The sequence below is a fragment of the Canis lupus genome, chromosome 18 (assembly GCF_011100685.1).
Source record: "Canis lupus familiaris isolate Mischka breed German Shepherd chromosome 18, alternate assembly UU_Cfam_GSD_1.0, whole genome shotgun sequence".
NCBI lineage: Eukaryota > Metazoa > Chordata > Mammalia > Carnivora > Canidae > Canis > Canis lupus.
Window position 1 is genome coordinate 44,148,798 of NC_049239.1, and position 17,023 is coordinate 44,165,820.

At 58.3% G+C, this 17,023-nt stretch overlaps 1 protein-coding gene across 4 annotated transcripts; it reads left to right on the forward strand.

Moving 5' to 3' along the window:
* Window positions 1-88: 88 nt before the first annotated feature.
* Window positions 89-16,594, forward strand: CHST1 (carbohydrate sulfotransferase 1). 4 transcript variants are annotated; one of them, XM_038563491.1, is made up of 4 exons: window positions 89-225; window positions 12,336-12,517; window positions 13,137-13,233; window positions 14,441-16,594. In XM_038563491.1, the coding sequence occupies exon 4, from the start codon at window positions 14,483-14,485 to the stop codon at window positions 15,716-15,718; it is 1,236 nt and encodes a 411-aa protein (XP_038419419.1). In that variant the 5' UTR covers window positions 89-225; window positions 12,336-12,517; window positions 13,137-13,233; window positions 14,441-14,482; the 3' UTR covers window positions 15,719-16,594. The 4 variants fall into 4 exon arrangements, with proteins under 4 accessions (XP_038419419.1, XP_038419421.1, XP_038419420.1 ...); XM_038563493.1 differs by having other exon boundaries at window positions 133-225; window positions 12,397-12,517; XM_038563492.1 differs by having other exon boundaries at window positions 138-225; window positions 12,317-12,517.
* Window positions 16,595-17,023: the final 429 nt, after the last annotated feature.

Consider the following 17,023-nt stretch of genomic DNA (forward strand, 5'->3'; position numbering starts at 1 on the left):
GCCCCGGGCTCGCGCCCCCGGGCCATGAAGAGGGGCCCGTGAGGGGCGCGCGGAGGCGGTGGGAGAGGAGGGAGCGGGGAGGCCGAGCAGGAGGGCGCGGAAGGCGGAGGATGCCGCCGCCGATGCCGCCGCCGCCGCCCGCCGGCCCCGGGCGAGCCTGACTCCGGACCCGAGGATGGAGCCGGCGCTGGGCGCTGCCGCGGCTCCCGGGGCGCCCCCCACCAGGTACCGGCCGGGCCGGGCGGGCGGGAGCGGAGCGCGGCCGCAGCGGCGGGGGGCGCGGGCGGGGGAGACGCCCCTCCGCCCGAGGACGGTCGGCGGCGGCGCGGGCCGGGGTGCGGGGGTTCCCGGGCCGGGGCCGGGGCGGGGGCCGGGGCCGGGGCCCGGGGCCGGGGGCGGGGGCGGGGGCGCGGCGACCGCCCCAGCCTCCCCGCCCCCACTCGGCGGGGGCAGCAAACTTGAGAGCGCGGCGGCCCCGAGGCGCCCGGCTCCCCGCGGCCACGGCGCGCACTCGGGGGCCGCTCGGGGCTCTCGCCGCCCCACAGCCCGCCCGGCTCGGGGCTGCCGAGGCGCCTCGCGACCCTGAGCTCCTACGCCTGCACCAACTTTCCAAACCGGGGCTGCGCCGGGAGGCCGGGGGGCCGCCCCCGGCTTCCTGTCCCCCCGGCCGGGCTCCGAACCCGCACCAATCACTCTGCGACGAGCCGGGTCTCCCGGGGGGCGCGGGCCGCCGGAGGGATGGTGCAGAGCCCCCCTCGGGAAGGCAGAACCCCCCCACCCTCTTCCCAGGGTAGGACCCCGGGAGCAGCCCCTCCCGGGCTCCGGGAACCCAGTGCTTGCTTTCACAGTAACAGCCCAGAGTGGCCCGGCTGGGATGCTAGGGGTTAAAAGGTAAGACCTGAGGATCGTCCTAGGGTGGCACCTTGGCCTGATGTGCTGTGCCACAGGGTGCCCCCCACCCAGGCTGGCCGTTTCCCAGGATTAGGTTCCTCACCTCGGGTGCAGGTTTCTTTCCCATGACTTAAAACACTGCTCCTAAGCAGGAGGCTCCTGAGAAGGACAGCCTGGAGCCCAGCGTCTTTTGGAGGACTGGTAGGGCAGGGAGCAGAGGGGATTTAGGAGTAGGGGCCGGAGGCAGGCACCGAGGCTGGCAAAGTGCCAGCTGTGGCAAGCCAAAGGAACTGTAGGTATTAAGAGGTGAGCAGGTGGGGGCTAAGGGCCCACGTACCCACCTTCAGGGCTTTCTCATTTCCTTCCGAAGGGGCTGGCTGTCTTAGGCAGAGACCTTACCTGGGCAGGCAGTTCCAAGGCTCCAGTCCTCAGCAACTGGGGACACTCACAGGCATCACCATGACCCTGTTTCTTTTTCCAAGTGTTCTCACCGTCATGACTCACACATTGGATTCACCAGGGAGGTATCAAGCCTCCAGCCTACCTGTTCTCTACTCCTCCCCTCTGAGTCTTCAGGGAGCTAGTGGGGGAAAGGAGGGGGTGGATTTGCCCTTGGGCCTGAGCCCCCTGTGGGAGGCCTGGAGCCTGGCACTGCAAACTTTCATTTCCCTGCTAGGTCTCCACTGGGGCAGGTGAGCTGCCCTAGGCCAGGCCAGGGTAGGGGCAACTGGGAGGAAGTCTCTACTAATGATCCCCCCCCAAGCCTGCTGGGGCTTTGAAATCACAGTCACGCCCCCCCCTCCTGGCACACCTACTCAACACAACCTCCTCATCTCAAAGCAGAAACAGATTTCCCCCTCCCCCCTAAAATCCAAATTTCCCTCTTTGCTAAATATTGCAGTGCTTTTGGCCAGAGGTTCCCTCCTCGGCATCAGAAGTCGAGCTCCTCTCCCAGACAGCTTTCCTCCTCCCTTGCCTCTTGGCCACCTCTGCCATGTTCAGGCCCCAAGTAGGAAGGATGCAGATCCCCTTACCTCCCTGCCCCCCACCCACAGGAGGGTCCTAGTTCCAGAGGAAGGGTGGTGCTCATGGAGCTGATATAGGCGTTGTGTGTGTGCAGGCTTCAGACACAGAGGTGTGCATCTGTGCTCCCCTGAGGCTGCAGGGGGGGCCAGAAGCCAGGCTCTCATGGCATGGGGCGGGGGCGGGGGGAGGGCGGTGGTGGCCGCTGTACCCCTCGAGGATCCCTTTGCCCACGCCCCTATCTCCTTTCCTTGCCCACTGTGGCTCTCTCTTTACTTTTCTAACTCACTCTGCATTGGTGTGGGGAGGGAGCATTTGATATTCATAATCTGGTTCAGAGAAGGTCCCGAAGCCCTGAGTCACTGTATGGTTTCCATGGAAACAGACTTGTTCTGAGGACTCAGTGTAGCGCGGCAGCGGTGGGGGAGAAGGGAAACATATAGTAAAATCGCTCCACAAGTGTGGCAGGAGTTGGGCTGACTCCCTTTGATGGGGGCAGGGAGAGGCTGGGCAAGGCTCTGGGGTCCTTGCAGGAGGGGCTGCCTCTCCCACCCACTGGGGTCCCCCTGATCCGGAGCTGTTGAGCTTTACTTGTGGCTCTTGGCCGACTGCTACTTCTCCCATGGGCCTCCTGGCTAGGTGTCCAGGTGCATCTCTGCTGCCCTATGCCTCAATTTCTTCATCTGTGAAATGGGGAGGAAAGGGCACCTAACCTCTTGGGTGGCTATGAAGGTCAAATATGTTAATATGAGGAATGCACTCATAATGGAGCCATAGTAAACGTTCAGTAAGTGTTATGATTATTAATTCAGGGGGTTGGAAGGAGCCCGCCACCCCCACCCTGTGCTGTCACCTGGGCAGCCTCCGTGCAGGTGGTCCTGACATCGGGCAGGGCTGGCCTCTTGCTTTGGGAGAGCTTCTCCCAGCTCCCCCAGCTGGGAACCAGCCATCCATTTCTTCCTCCCACAAAGCATTTATTTAGGTTGTGGAGGGCCCGTCACCGTGCTAGGGAGCCCTGGCTCCTGTTCAAACCCCACCTGTCTAGGAGCCTTGTGGGAACAAATCCTCCAAGTCCAGATGGATGGGCAGCTTTCTGCCTCAGCCTCCTTGGGATCGGGCCAGAGGGAGAGGGACAGGACAGGTCCAGGCTCTGAGGATAGAGAGAAGGCATTGGGGTGGGGCAGCTCTTGCTGATCCTGGAGAGGCCTCTCCTTCCTGATGAAAGAGAGAACAGGAACTCTCCAGAAAGAAAACAGACCCTGCCCTCCCCTTGCCACCCCCCCAGGTTAGAACTTCTGTTGCTGAAGTGTTCCCAGCACAGCCTACCAGTCTGGACAGCTCGGGGCTCCAGCCAACTGGGAGAGGGGCCTGCCCCCTTACCCCACAGCACCTGCCTCGGCAGGGTCACAGCGGTGCCCCGGGGACTCTGTGTGCACTGGGGATGGCTCAGCCAGTCTCCCTCGCCCCCTCGCCCTTCTGGGGCCTCCAGACGACCCCTCCTCCCCTCCTGTAGGGTGGCTTTTCAGCTCCACACTCGCTCCCTCACCCCCCCCATCACTACCAGCGCTCCACAGCTACCAGCCTTTCCTTCTATTTTACAGGTGAGAAAACTGAGATTCTGGTTTGCTCGTGCAGGGAACCGGGCTGTGGCTGCTCCCAGCTCCGCCCAAGCCCTGGGGATGCCCTTCCCACTTCCCTGGCTCTCCAGGTAGCCCCAGGTGCTGCCCGGACACTCCCCCCACCCCTCCCCAATAGCAATCTCCTGCCAAGGTTCTCCACCCCCCCCCCCCTCCCCCGGGTCTCTCTGGACCGCTTTGCTGTCCTCATTGGTGTTCACAACACCTTCCAATTTAATATCCTCTGCAAATTTCATTAACGGACTGTTTACTCCCTCTCTCAGGATCATTAATGAAGATGTCAGATAAGATCTGACCCCCTGCTGGGGCTGGGCAGCCCTGCCCCCACTCCCGGACTCTGCCCCTCAGCCCCTTCCCCCTGGACTCTGCTCCCCAACTCAGGACCCTTGGGACCTGCTCCCTCCTGCCTTTGGCCCCATGACAAGTGCTGAGGGCCAAGTCTGTTTGAATTAATTTCGTAAGATTACTTGAGGCGCTGTATCAAATGCTTTGCTAAAAATCAAGATATATTACCCTGCCTGCATTTCCTTCATCTACCGGTCTTGTAATTCTATCAAGAAAGCTATCAAGTTTGTCAGGCATGATTTGTTCTTTATAAATCCCCACGGTGCCACGTGGGGCACAGAGTTCCCGCGTTTTCTAAATGTTTAGAGATTCCCTTTTCGTGTTTGCTCCTTGATTAGAGCTGGAAGGCTGTGGGCTGAGAATTGTGGGGAGAGCTCATCTCCTCCTCTGGGATGGGGAGTGGGGCCCGGCTCTCCCCTTCTCTGGGTCTCCGTTTTTGGGCAGTGAGTTTAGTGGCCATCGTGTCCTGGCAGCGTGCTGCAGGCCCCAGGCTGGGTACCCAGGCATGGGGGGTGTGGATGAGGGCCTGTTGTTCTCTCTTGGGGTTCGGCAGGCAGATGAGGAAGACAGGCAGGTGTGAAGCCAGCATTCTGAAAGTATCATCATTTGAGTGATTGCCTCCAACCAGGCACGATGCTCAGATCATTTAAGCCCCTCCACTGCCCTGGGAGGGGGGTGCGGGTGGGCTCCCTCACCTGGGAGAGGTGAGGACCTCACACTCAATGCCCTATAGCCTGAGTCCAGTTCCCCGCCCCTGCTACTTCTGAGCTGTAGGAGCAAGTCATTTCTGTGAGCCTCTGTCGGTCGCCTGTGTCGAGTCTGGCTGTAGTCCTTCCTCCCAAGCTTGGAGAGAGGCTCCAAGAAAGTGGTGCATGAAAGGCTCTTAAGATGGTGCTAGGCCCTCAGCGAGCAGCCATTATGTCATATCGAGGTCCCTGTTGGTGTGGGGGCAGAGGTACTCATCTGAGTTCCTGTTCGCAGTGGGTGGCTCTCCCTGACAGGTTGCACCACACCAGCATCCTGGCACAGGGGCAACCAGCTGTGGGCTGGTGGCAAGTTCCAGGCTTGGGAAGCAGGGAGACCTTATCCTGGTCTTGAGCCCAAACCTTAAACCCCATTCCAGACCATGTCAGGCCAGGTGGTAATAAAGACATTCTTGGGTATCCTCTTGGCTGAATAGGATTTGGACATTCCTGAGCTTTTTGGCCAAGAAAATACACTTCCCTCTCCTTGCCTAGCCAGAGGGTTTTGACTGCTGTCTGTCAGGTGTGATGCTGCACCAGGCATGTCCACACCCATCACCTCTTCCAGTCTTCATGATAATCTTCCTTTTTGGCATTCAGCTGGGGAGGGAGAGCCCCCTGGGAAGTGGTGAAGTGGCATAGACCTGCTTGGTGTGCCAGGGAATCAGTCAGGCCACAGGCAGCCCCCCATCCCTCCAGCTGACACCCCGGGGACCTGATCCTTAGAGATGGTCAACTGGTGTTGGATGAGCCCATGTGTAGGTCAGGGTGGATGCCTGGGACCCCGGTGGCCAGCTTGGCCCCAGCACACCCTGTCCCTGCCCTGGTCTCTGGGTTGCAGGGTGATGCTCTTACTCTCGGGCATGGCCTGGGGGCTTATGTTTTGCAGTTAGGGCCAGGGATCGGGGGTCCTCAGAGCTGAGCTCGAATCCTGACCTCACCACAGACCAGCTGCACACACCTGGATAACCCCCCCTCATTGGTTTCTGCCTCACTGCTCATCTGTGAAGGATGGCAGTGGTACCTGCGGGTAGCACCCACTTGCTGTGAGCCAGGACTGGGGTCATCTCTGGGTATCAGGTCCCGCAGCCCCCTCCGTCCAGTGTGAGAGGCTCAGGTGAGCCTCTCCCATGCCCAGGCCTCATCCCCAGGGGCCAGCCTGGGTAGAGGCTGGAGACTCCAGCATCTGGGGACAGATGGCCCCCCTCCCAGCCCCCCCAGCAACGGCTGCTGGTGCTTCAGCTCCTGTTGGAGCTTTTCCATCCTTGAAGCTGGGAGGATGGGCCGAAGCCCGGGTATCCAGGGGGTGGAGCCTGGGTGCTATTCCGACTCTGGCTGTGGCTGCTGGGGAGGGCTGGGATGGGGGGGGGGGGCGGACAGGAAACCGGGGCCTTTCCGCCCAGTGTCGGGGCAGAAGGGTCCGCCTACCACAGGCCAGGCTGTGGTAGGACCGGCCTGAGGGAACCAGGCCCTTCTGACTCATCCCTCCTCCGTGAGGCGCCGGGCACACTGGGGCCTTGTGCCAGGAGGTCAGTCACTCTCCCCACTGCTGGAGAAAACTTTCCTCGGGCCGGGCCAGGACCCCGCCATCTGTTGGGCCCACAGCAGGATCGCGGGGCAGTCTCTGCCGCCCTGACAGCAAGTGCCTCCAACCACACAGGCTGTGGGAGCTTCGGGGGAGGGGGCTGTGGCATCTGTTTTAACTTCTTAAACATCTTCAGGCCATTACAGCTGGTCTGTGGGTTTGAGGAGCCCCTGAAAATCACACTCTTTGTCCTTACTTAGTGAGGACTTGCTCGGTGGCCGGCACTGGGCTGGGCTCTTGATGTTTATTGGCTTTCTGCCTCACAACCCCAATATTTGGAAGGTCCTGTGAGTGTCTTTCCCATTTCACAGACGAGGACAACCGAGGTCTGCAGGGGGTTAGGTGCCTTGCTCAAAGTCTCCCAGCTATAAAGCCATAGCAGTGGGGTTCAGACCCAGGCCTGTCTGGCCCCACAGCCAGGATGCCCAACTACCACCCAGTTACACCTGTGGGTAACTTTTCAGGCCCCCCTGGGTGTCTCCAATGTCATGATGTGTGGACATCGGAGTGACCTGCTCTGGAGCTACCAGAGCTCCTGAGGCAGCTGAGTGTCTCTACTGAGGGTGAAAAGTTGGTGGACAGTCACTCTCTGGAACCATGACTGTGTGAACTTGCCCTGCCCCAGGTGCCTGGAGGAGGTACTGGTTCTGCCCTTGGGGTCCGTGGATGGATACGGGGCCTGGGGACTCTAAAGGCTGTGTTGGTGCAGATCCTGGGGAGAAGGTCCACAGTCCTCACAGTGTTTCAACTTGTAAGGGTATCACCCCAAAGGGAAGTATTACTGCCTCCCATCTCCCCTGAGCTGACCCAGACCACAGAGGCTGATTCTGGACCCCATGGGTTCCCTGGAAGCTTGCACTGGCTGAATTATGTGTTGGCATACTGCTCACCTTGAAGGAGTTCTGGAACAGGACCCCATGAAACTTGTCTTCAGGCTTCTTAGATATGAGGTCTTGAGAATGGCAGGCTGTGCTCAGGGCTCTCTAGGGGACCCCTCGGGGGAAATCTGGTGCTGGATTCGATACCAGGAATAGTCAGGCATCTCTGGAGCAGATGTAATTCTCACCTCATGGATCCTCTGAAGCGTGAAATATTTCCCTTTTCCCATTGGCTGCTGGGTAGCTCTGATCCATATGCAAAGCCCAGAAGTATCTTGGCTTCTTGTCTGCTAACCTGGCTTCTAGTTCTTTCGGACTTTCATACCCTTGTTTTTCATTTGCCTCAGTTCATGACCTCACTTGAAGGAAAAAAAAAAAAAAAAAACCAATCTCACTTTAAGGAAGAAAAAAAAAAAACACCCAACCTTGCTGTTTTATGTTTTAGCCTTAACTAAACAAACATCTCTGGTGGGTCAGGCCTGGCTACCTCCCCTACCCAGGGATTAAGCACTTCCTTTCTGCAGTCTCAGAGGCCTGTTTGCCAGCTCCTTCCTCCCTGCCTGTTCCCCCCTGCCCCTTGCTCCAGATCTTGGGGCTCTGAACTGGCTCCTGAGGCTGGTCAGAATTATAGTGTTCGGGATGTTTGTTCTATACCACCCCCCCCCCCCCCCCATCTCCTCAGGGCTTCACAAACTTTTTCGGAAGAAAAAGTAGAAGAGTCACTTCCGCAACTCAGGCTTCGCTGCTCCCCACAGCCCCACGTCCCCTGAGGGTCTCCCTCTGTTTCAGCTCCTGCCTCCCCTCTCTGACTGCTGTCCTTAGTGCCCTGCCTGAGCCCACAGAGTCCAGTTCTGGCGGCAAGGTAGTGACTTTGACCCTGGTGCCTTGGAAGTGGAGGAGGGGAGAGCTGGCTGGCAGTTCTTGCATGGGGTGGGGTGGCTTTGCTCTATCCCAGAAAATTAATCAACTCAAATGGGACTGAGGCTCAGTGTAGAAACACCCCCCACCCCACCCTCTCAGCCCTCCCACTGGGGCAGCTGGGGTTACCAGTTCAGTGCGAGTTCTCTCTGTGGTTGTGTATGCATGTGTATAAATACTACCCCCCCATGCATCCCCTTTTTAAAAACAAGAAGTAGTAATACACTATTGCACATGTGTTTTCTGGCTCTAATTTTTTCATTCTTGGGTGATGGCTCCACATCACTGACCACAGTTGAAAAGAAAGTCCTCGGGCCGGAGAGAATACTTGGAAAGTAGAGGTGAAGCCTCTAAAGTGCCCATGGATGGGCTTTGGGGGGGTCCAGGGGCCTTCTGATTGTGTGTATAAAGTTGTGGATACAGATGAAGCTTTCTGGAAAGAGGGACCGTGTGTCTCCAAGGGGCCTGTGGCCCAGAAAAGGCCAACGGCACAGCTCCGGGGTTGAATGGGATTTCATAGAGCAGGAGGTGGGGGGCGGGGGGCTAACTCAGCAGGAGGCGGAGCCCCTTGGGGGCTGCCATGGACTATGGTGGCTGTAGGGATGCGGCCCAGCTGCCAGCCTGATATCTTCTTGGAAGATGACTGGGGCTTTCCCACTCCCAAAGGAGCATGCCCCTGCCAGCAACGAGGGTGGCCCTGACGCTGAAAATGGAGCATGAGGCCTTTCTGGGATCAGGACTCCAGTGGTTGGAGCTTGGAGGCCCTTAGAGTCACTGGATCTATGGAGAAGTCGAGGCACAGAGAGGCCAGGGAATGTGTCCAAGGCAGCCAGAGAAAGCAGAGGCTGTTCCTGCCTGTGACATTAAATTCAGTGTTCCTTCCCCTGCCAGAGAGGAATGAGACTGGGAGGAGGGGCCCTGTGGATGAGCCGAGGCTGCCCCTTGCTGCTTGCCTCTGTGTGTGGGTGAGGAAGGGAGGGTGCACAGAGCAGAGGCCACAGCCCGGGTCGGGGTGTCATCATCACACCTCAGGGCAGCCTGCAACGTCACCTCCCTCTGGCTGGATCCTCACCCGAGGAGGATCGAGGATCGAGGATCCTCAGCGGAGGCCGCAGCCAGCCGGCCAGGAATTCTGAACGCAGCAAAGCCGCGGGGCGAGAGGCCGCACTGCAGGACGCGGCCACGAGGGGGCAGCACGCAAGCCGCTGCGGTGCCCCCGCCGGCTGGGAGAGGAGCCCAAGGAAGAAGGGGCAGTGGGCAGAGGCCTGCCTGGCAGAGGTGTGGGCACCGCAGCCGCGGAGAGGGTCTGCCTCGCCGTCAGAGGCAGTGAGAGCTGTCCTCGGCTGCTTACCCGAGGGACAAAGCACACAAGACATTTAATGATGCTAATAGTCACACACATTTATCGAGCGCTTCCTTTCTGCCAGGCACCGTGTTAACGGATTAGTCCTCGCAACAGCCTTGTTAAAATGATCCCCATTTTCCAGGTGAGAAAACAGAGGCCCAGGGAGATTAAGACACCTGGCCATCAGTGGGGCTCGTCCCAGAGCCGGTGTCCCTAGCACGAAGGCTGTGCCATATTCTGTGCCTGACATCGACTAAATGCTTTAATTCTTTCAATTCTTGCAAATGCTACTGTGGTTTTACCCCCTTTATGGGTAGGGAAGCCGAGGCTCAGAGACAGCAAGTGAATCCAGGTCTACACAGCTGCTGAGTGGTATCCAGGTGGGTCTGGTTCCATGGCTTGAGCTCTGAGCTCTGAATTCCAGTTCTCCGGCGTAGAGGTGTTTTTCACTCCCACCCTGTGCCCTAATCTGAAGGCGGCTGACACTGACACCTGAGCTTTCTGCTGGGGGTTCACCAACTCCACTGCCTTCCCACAGAAGTTCCAGATCCTGGGCTCCTGTGTCTAAGGCTTGTCTGGATTTTGGCTGCCCAGGGGTGGAGAAAGGTCATGCCAAAGGCTGCTCAGAGCCCAGGGAGGGGCCGCGGGGCTCACAGTCTGGCTTGGAGGACACGGGGATTGAACAGTTCCTTGCAGTGGCCAGAGCTCCCCTGGGAACAGCAGGACCTGGCCCCGGGGCCTCTGGTTTCCAGGGCAGATGCCTCCAGCATACCAAGGAAGCTTGGCCAGTCCCAAGCCCGGCTCTGCCAGGCTGGCAGGAGAGCAGGGGCATTTCTAGGAGGGTCTGACTCTCTTCATCTTCCTGTTCCCATGCCCTAGCTTTGCCCTCCTGGGAGGTAGCGGGATGGCCTGTGGCTGGGCCTTTGAACACACTCCCCTTGTTGGGGCTCAGGCTATAACTTGTGAACCTGAGTCCCACTTTCCTAGGGATTCATAACATCGACATCCTTCAGTTACTTCTGATTTATTAGCCAAGGCAGCAGTTTCTAATCCTGGCCTTGAGTTTCTCTGGGTTGGGGTGGGGAGAGGTGGTAGAGAGAGAACCTTCAATGCTCCCCTCTATGGGTGAATCTTTGAGTTCAGTGAAAGCTCTTCCAGCCTTCTGTTTCCTGTCTTGGTGGGGACCCCAGGGGGTTAAATGTAGGGGGTCAAGGAGAAGGATTGGAGCACACTGCCTGGGCTGGAATCCTGGCCCTACCCCTTACTAGGATTGTGAGCTGGGGAAATTCATCTAACCTTGCAGAGCCTCAGCTTCCTCATCTGTAAAATGAGGGTATGACGACATCAACCACACAGGGTTAGTGTGAGGGCGAGAGGTGTTTTTCACTCCTCCCCCGTGCCCTGATCTGTGACCCCCCCTGGGATAAGCATCATGAATGCCCAGTAAGTGCTCACCTTCCTTCATGCTTCCCCCCACTCCCCATAATTCCTAGAACAGTGCCTGGGTCATGCTGGCTGTCTGACAGATCTTTCTGAATAACTACCCAATGAAACGGCATTGCAACTGGAGACTCTTCCTTAAATAACTTAAAAATATTACCTGGCACTGTTATTAGTGGTATTCCCTACCTGTTCTTTAGAGGCATCTGTCTTCGGGCACTTAGGCAGGATGGGCCTGCATTTTGCAGGAAAATCTAATTTAGTGCACAGAGGTGGTTCTCTGCGGGCACCTCATCCAACCCTGTTGATGGAGTCAGTGTTGTCTGCTGCCCTGGGTGAGACAGGGGTGGGATGCGGTGTGGTCAAGTTGTGGTTTTCTCTGATCACGTTGGAGGTTCCTAAGAATTAGACTGCATCCTTCCCGTATTTACTGCCACTTGGTGACATGGTACTCTTCCCTGTAGGTACTAAATGGAGTTTCAAACTTAAAATAGGACTCCGAGGGACGCCTGGGTGGCTCAGTGGTTGAGCAGTCTGCCTTTTTGACTCAGGGCATGATCCCGGGATCAGGTCCCACATTGGGCTCCTGCGGAGGAGGGCCTGCTTCTCCCTTTGCCTGTGTCTCTGCCTCTTTCTCTCTGTTTCTCATGAATAAATAAATAAAATCTTAAAAAAAAAAATAGGACTCTGAGGCCCCAGCTGGCCCCAGAGCCCCAGCTGGCCCATTGTCATCTCAGCCCAGCCTCTGTACCCCTCCCCAAGGGAACCAGACTGCTTCAACTCTGTGTTTTCTCCACTAAGCTAATTGTAAAGGGGCCAGAGCACTGGCCTCAGAGTCCGACGCAGAGGGAGTTGAGGCTCTGCTGCTCCTTATTTGCTTATGCATGTCTGCTTAGTCTTTGAGCCTCAATTTCCCCACCTGAACAATGAGATGAGGCCTCTGACTTCCCAGAGGGGGCTGTAAGGAATAGATAGTGTGACGTTCTGACTTGGCCAAGCCAGGCAGCACTGCAGGTTTGGGAAGTGAGAATCCACTAACCCCTCCCCCAAAGGAGTCACACCAAATAGCGGGATATGGGAAGACTATTCACAAACCACAAGTTCACCCCCTTAGTCATGGGCCTTGATCAACAAGACCTGGACAGCAAAGGGAAGGAATATAAGTCTTGCATTGCAGATCGTCTCTACCCTTGTAATGCCGGGTCTCTCTGTTGCCAGTTAACAAATGGGCTGGGGACAATCGGATGCAGGTATGGGGGCCAAGTACGTGTAAGCTGGAGGAGCAAGGCCAGGTCTCCTCAGAGGGAAAGAGTGTGGGCTCTGGGGAACCTGCTAGACTAGTGCGGTAAGCCAGGCATATGAACTCAGGCTGCTCACTCCACCTCTCCGTGCCTCAGCTTTCTCGCCTGTGAAATGGAGCTCATCCTGGCTTCCCGTGAAGAATAAATGAGTGAATGCAGGTAAAGGGCTTAGGAAGGACTTGCCAGACGCTAACCGAAATAATGCCACAGTCTTGGTGTTTTAACTTAGAATCCGCGGACAGCATCAAGGTCAGGAACGCTCCCTGGTCCACTTTTGCTTGGAGTTTTAGGTAGCTGGTCTCCTCTCCCGTGCGGTTGAAGAAGAGCCTCCCTCCCCGCCTGTCCCTTCCGTGCGGGTGTCAGCGTCCAGGCTGTGTAGACGGAGCTGCCATTGCCACCTGGAGGTCTGGGGTGAGCTCCCCTGCCTTGTTGACTTCCACTAAACCCCTCTTGAGGAGTCACTGAAAAAGTCCAATTTTGAAGGGTCAGCCTGTTCTGTTGATTTAAAATGCAGAACCAGTCAGGGCTGTGCTCTGGCCTAATTTTCTAGAATAGCTTTGACTCTGATACTGTTCCATTGTTGGGGGCTGAGCACGGTGTCTGGTCGGGTCGGTCTGGTCACCAGAACTGAACGGAGCTAGCTAGGGCTCGGGGAACTTGTGGCCAGTGGATTACTTTGCAGCTCCTTTGGATGGTGGGGGTGTGTGTGGGTCCTCCCTGGGGTGGCTGCTGTGTGGGGTGCCAACTCTTGGTCAGGTGTGGGTGCAGGCTTGCTAGCATCCTGCCCACTGGGTCCTGGTGTGAGGGACTCTGACTTGCGATGGGGGGATAGGTAAGGGGTGGGGGAAGTGGGTGGAGGGCTCAGGAGTCAGGGGGCCAGATCAGGGGATAAAAGGTGGCACTGGGGTCCTTGTCACCTGGCCCTGGGGGCAGTCTGTGGGGCACAGGACACAGGACAGAAGGGGTGGGAAGGGCAGTGTTGACAGGCCAACACCCCCTCAGAACCCCTCCCTTCCCTCTCTCTCTGCAGTCTGTTGGCCACAGGGCAGCTGCACACGCTGGGACTGCCGGCTAGGCCAGGACGCCTGGCAGCTGCGGACTCCCTAGCTCGGAGCAGCCCCTCTTTGGTGAGTGGTGGGGTCCTTCCCGCATTGGCTCTTGGAGCAGCCCCAGCCCTCCCCCAGGTAGCTGAGCCGGCCTCTCTTGGGGGCGACTTCCCTGATGCTCGGGCTGGCACCTTGCTCTGGACCTTTGGCACACCCTTCATTTCCCTGCTCTCCTGCCCCCACCCCCTCCCCCGCCCATGCTTTCTCCATTCCTTGAGATGCCATTTCTGGCCCACTCGCTCCTCTTCTCTCCATCCTGCCTGGTTCCCTGGGGCCATTGCTGGGTCACAGTGGGGTCTCCGTGGGGTCTCTGAGCACTCCCTGTTGGCAGAGAGCTGAGAGCCTCATGGGGGAGGCCCTTGAGGACTGGCTGGGATGGGGGTCCGGAGGAGGCAGTCCCTCTGCTGTCTGTGGGGGTCATCTGCCCCACACCTAGACCTCTGACCCCAGTGGCCAGGAGTGAACTTGGAGGGTGCTAGAGCCTGGGAAAGGATGCTATTCAGCAGCCTCTGGATCTGTCTCTGCTCTGGGCCAATTGACCCTCATTGACCCTGGGAGCCCAGGAGTCCTCCTCTGGAGTAAACTGGTCACCTGCATCCCAAAGTTGGGGGCTTGACACAGTTGTCCCCATCTCCTGGCCCAGTGGGCATCGGTAAGCTGGTACTCAGTGTGTGCAGGGGTCCTTCCTGCAGGGGGCTATGGTAGGAAGGTGGCATCTGACATGAGCTCTTTTTTCCTCTAGGGGTGGGCAGGAGATGGAGGAAATATGACCACATGGGGAACTGGGTGGCTGTTGTGGGGATAGAAGATGCAGGCGGGCCCAGAGATGCTGGCAGGGGTGACAGACAGTGGCAGGGCAGTGTCTTGGGACAGGAACTGGTGGGCCTCTGAGTGTGTGAACTGGGGAAGTTAGCTCCTTGCCCAGTGGGGCCACACTGAGGAACTCGAGGTTCATGATGGGAGTCCCCTGCAGCATTTGTGAAACTGCATGTGGGGAGTCCATTTGTTCGGTCCCCAGAAGCTCCCAGGAGTCCCCCGAGGATGTAAAGTGTAGCCTAGAAGCTGCTCAGTCCTTGGGTGCATGTGTGAGCATCGTGCAGGGAAGTGGGTATGTCCCTGGCCCCCCTGGAGGCCAGGCCTTCTAAGGGAGCAGGCTGGGGCCCCCAGCCCCCACCCCACAGCTGCGGAGGGCAGGCTGCGCCTGACGGCCGCCCGCCTTTGCCCACAGACCTCGCATGGTGGAGAAGCAGCCCCATGAAGGTGCCCAGCCATGCAATGTTCCTGGAAGGCCGTCCTCCTCCTCGCCCTGGCCTCAATCGCCATACAGTACACGGCCATCCGCACCTTCACCGCCAAGTCCTTCCACACCTGCCCGGGGCTGGCGGAGGCGGGGCTGGCCGAGCGGCTGTGCGAGGAGGGCCCCACCTTCGCCTACAACCTCTCGCGCAAGACCCACATCCTCATCCTGGCCACCACGCGCAGCGGCTCCTCCTTCGTGGGCCAGCTCTTCAACCAGCACCTGGACGTCTTCTACCTGTTCGAGCCCCTCTACCACGTCCAGAACACGCTCATCCCCCGCTTCACCCAGGGCAAGAGCCCCGCGGACCGGCGGGTCATGCTGGGCGCCAGCCGCGACCTCCTGAGGAGCCTCTATGACTGTGACCTCTACTTCCTGGAGAACTACATCAAACCGCCGCCCGTCAACCACACCACCGACAGGATCTTCCGCCGCGGGGCCAGCAGGGTGCTGTGCTCTCGCCCCGTGTGCGACCCCCCGGGCTCCGCCGACCTGGTGCTGGAGGAGGGGGACTGCGTGCGCAAGTGCGGCCTGCTGAACCTGACCGTGGCCGCCGAGGCCTGTCGGGAGCGCAGCCACGTGGCCATCAAGACGGTGCGGGTGCCCGAGGTCAACGACCTCCGGGCCCTGGTTGAAGACCCAAGGTTAAACCTCAAGGTCATCCAGCTGGTCCGAGACCCGCGGGGCATCCTGGCCTCCCGCAGCGAGACCTTCCGCGACACGTACCGGCTCTGGCGGCTCTGGTACGGCACCGGGCGGAAGCCCTACAACCTGGACGTGACGCAGCTGACCACGGTGTGCGAGGACTTCTCCAACTCGGTGTCCACCGGGCTCACGCGGCCACCGTGGCTCAAGGGCAAGTACATGCTGGTGCGCTACGAGGACCTGGCCAGGAACCCCATGAAGAAGACCGAGGAGATCTACGGCTTCCTGGGCATCCCCCTGGACAGCCACGTGGCCCGCTGGATCCAGAACAACACGCGGGGCGACCCCACCCTGGGCAAGCACAAGTACGGCACCGTGCGCAACTCGGCGGCCACGGCCGAGAAGTGGCGCTTCCGCCTCTCCTACGACATCGTGGCCTTCGCCCAGAACGCCTGCCAGCGGGTGCTGGCGCAGCTGGGCTACAAGCTGGCCACGTCGGAGGAGGAGCTCAAGAACCCCTCCATCAGCCTGGTGGAGGAGCGGGACTTCCGCCCTTTCTCGTGACCAGGGCTCCGCGGGTGGGGGTGAGGGGCACATGGTGTCGGTTTTGATAAAATGGACCGTTTTTAACTGTTGCCTTATCTCCCCCTCCCTCTCCGACCCTGTCTTTGTGTCCTTCTGGCCCCTCCCAGCCCCCACCCCCGGCCCACCCTCCACTTCCTTCTGCCTCTATTTTGTCTCTGAAATTTGCACTATGTCTTGGACAGGAATCACTGGGGCAGAGGGGGCGAGAAGCGGGGTACAGCCCCCAGCCCACCCCATTCAGACACACGGATGTTGGGTCTCTGCGTGGATGGTGACAATGTTTACAAGCACCACACTCACACATTCACATACGCACACATGCACACACCCGGGCGCCCGTGAGGAGAGATTCCCCAAACCATGGAACTTCTGCAGCTTTTCCAGTGGCCCAGTGGTCAGGGTATGGTAGTTTTTGCACTGTCTTACTTCCACAAGGTAAGAGGTTAAAAGCAAAAAGGCCACCCCTCTCTAATTTATGAATGGTGTCTAAGCCCTCCCCATCCTGCTACCTGCCCTCAATGCCCATCGCCCCCCCGCCTTGGAGCAGAGAACCTGCCCCCTCTCCGCCCCCTGCCCCTGCCTGCCAGTGAGCAGGTTTTTACTGTGAGGTGAATGTGGACCTTGTTTATTTTTTCCAGTCTGTGGCGATGCTGTCTGTCTGTCTGTCTGTCTGTGTCTTGTGGCTGCCCCTGGACCAGTGATGGCTGATAAATCTTATGGGTTTCTGATTGATCTTGGGGTCCATCTGTGATATTTCTTTGTGCCAAAAAGAAAAAAAAAAGAGTGGATCAGTTTGCTAAATGAACATTGAAATGCTTTATCTGTGTTTTCTGTAAATAAAAGAGTGCAATAATATCTGAGTGTGATTGTGGGACGTTCTGAACAGGCAAGGGCAGGCATCGGTGGGGCCCACCGTTTCTGCTTTTGGGGATGAGAGAGAGAGAAGGAGGTGGAGGTGGGGATTCGGTGGCCAGTCTGGCTTTCAGAACACATGTCACCCTATCACTGTCGACACCAAGTTCAGTGATTCATTTCCTTTTTTTTTTTTAATATTTTATTTATTTATTCATGAGAGACACACAGAGAGAAGCAGAGACATAGGCAGAGGGAGAAGTGGGCTCCAGTGGGGGGCCCGATGTGGGACTCGATCCGAGCCAAGGGCAGACCCTCAACCACTGAGCCACCCAGGTGCCCCTCAGTGATTCATTTCCATTCAGTTGGTGGAGACCAGGCACCTTAGAGCCAAGGATGATGTTCGAAACATTTAACAAGTGCTATGGCTGG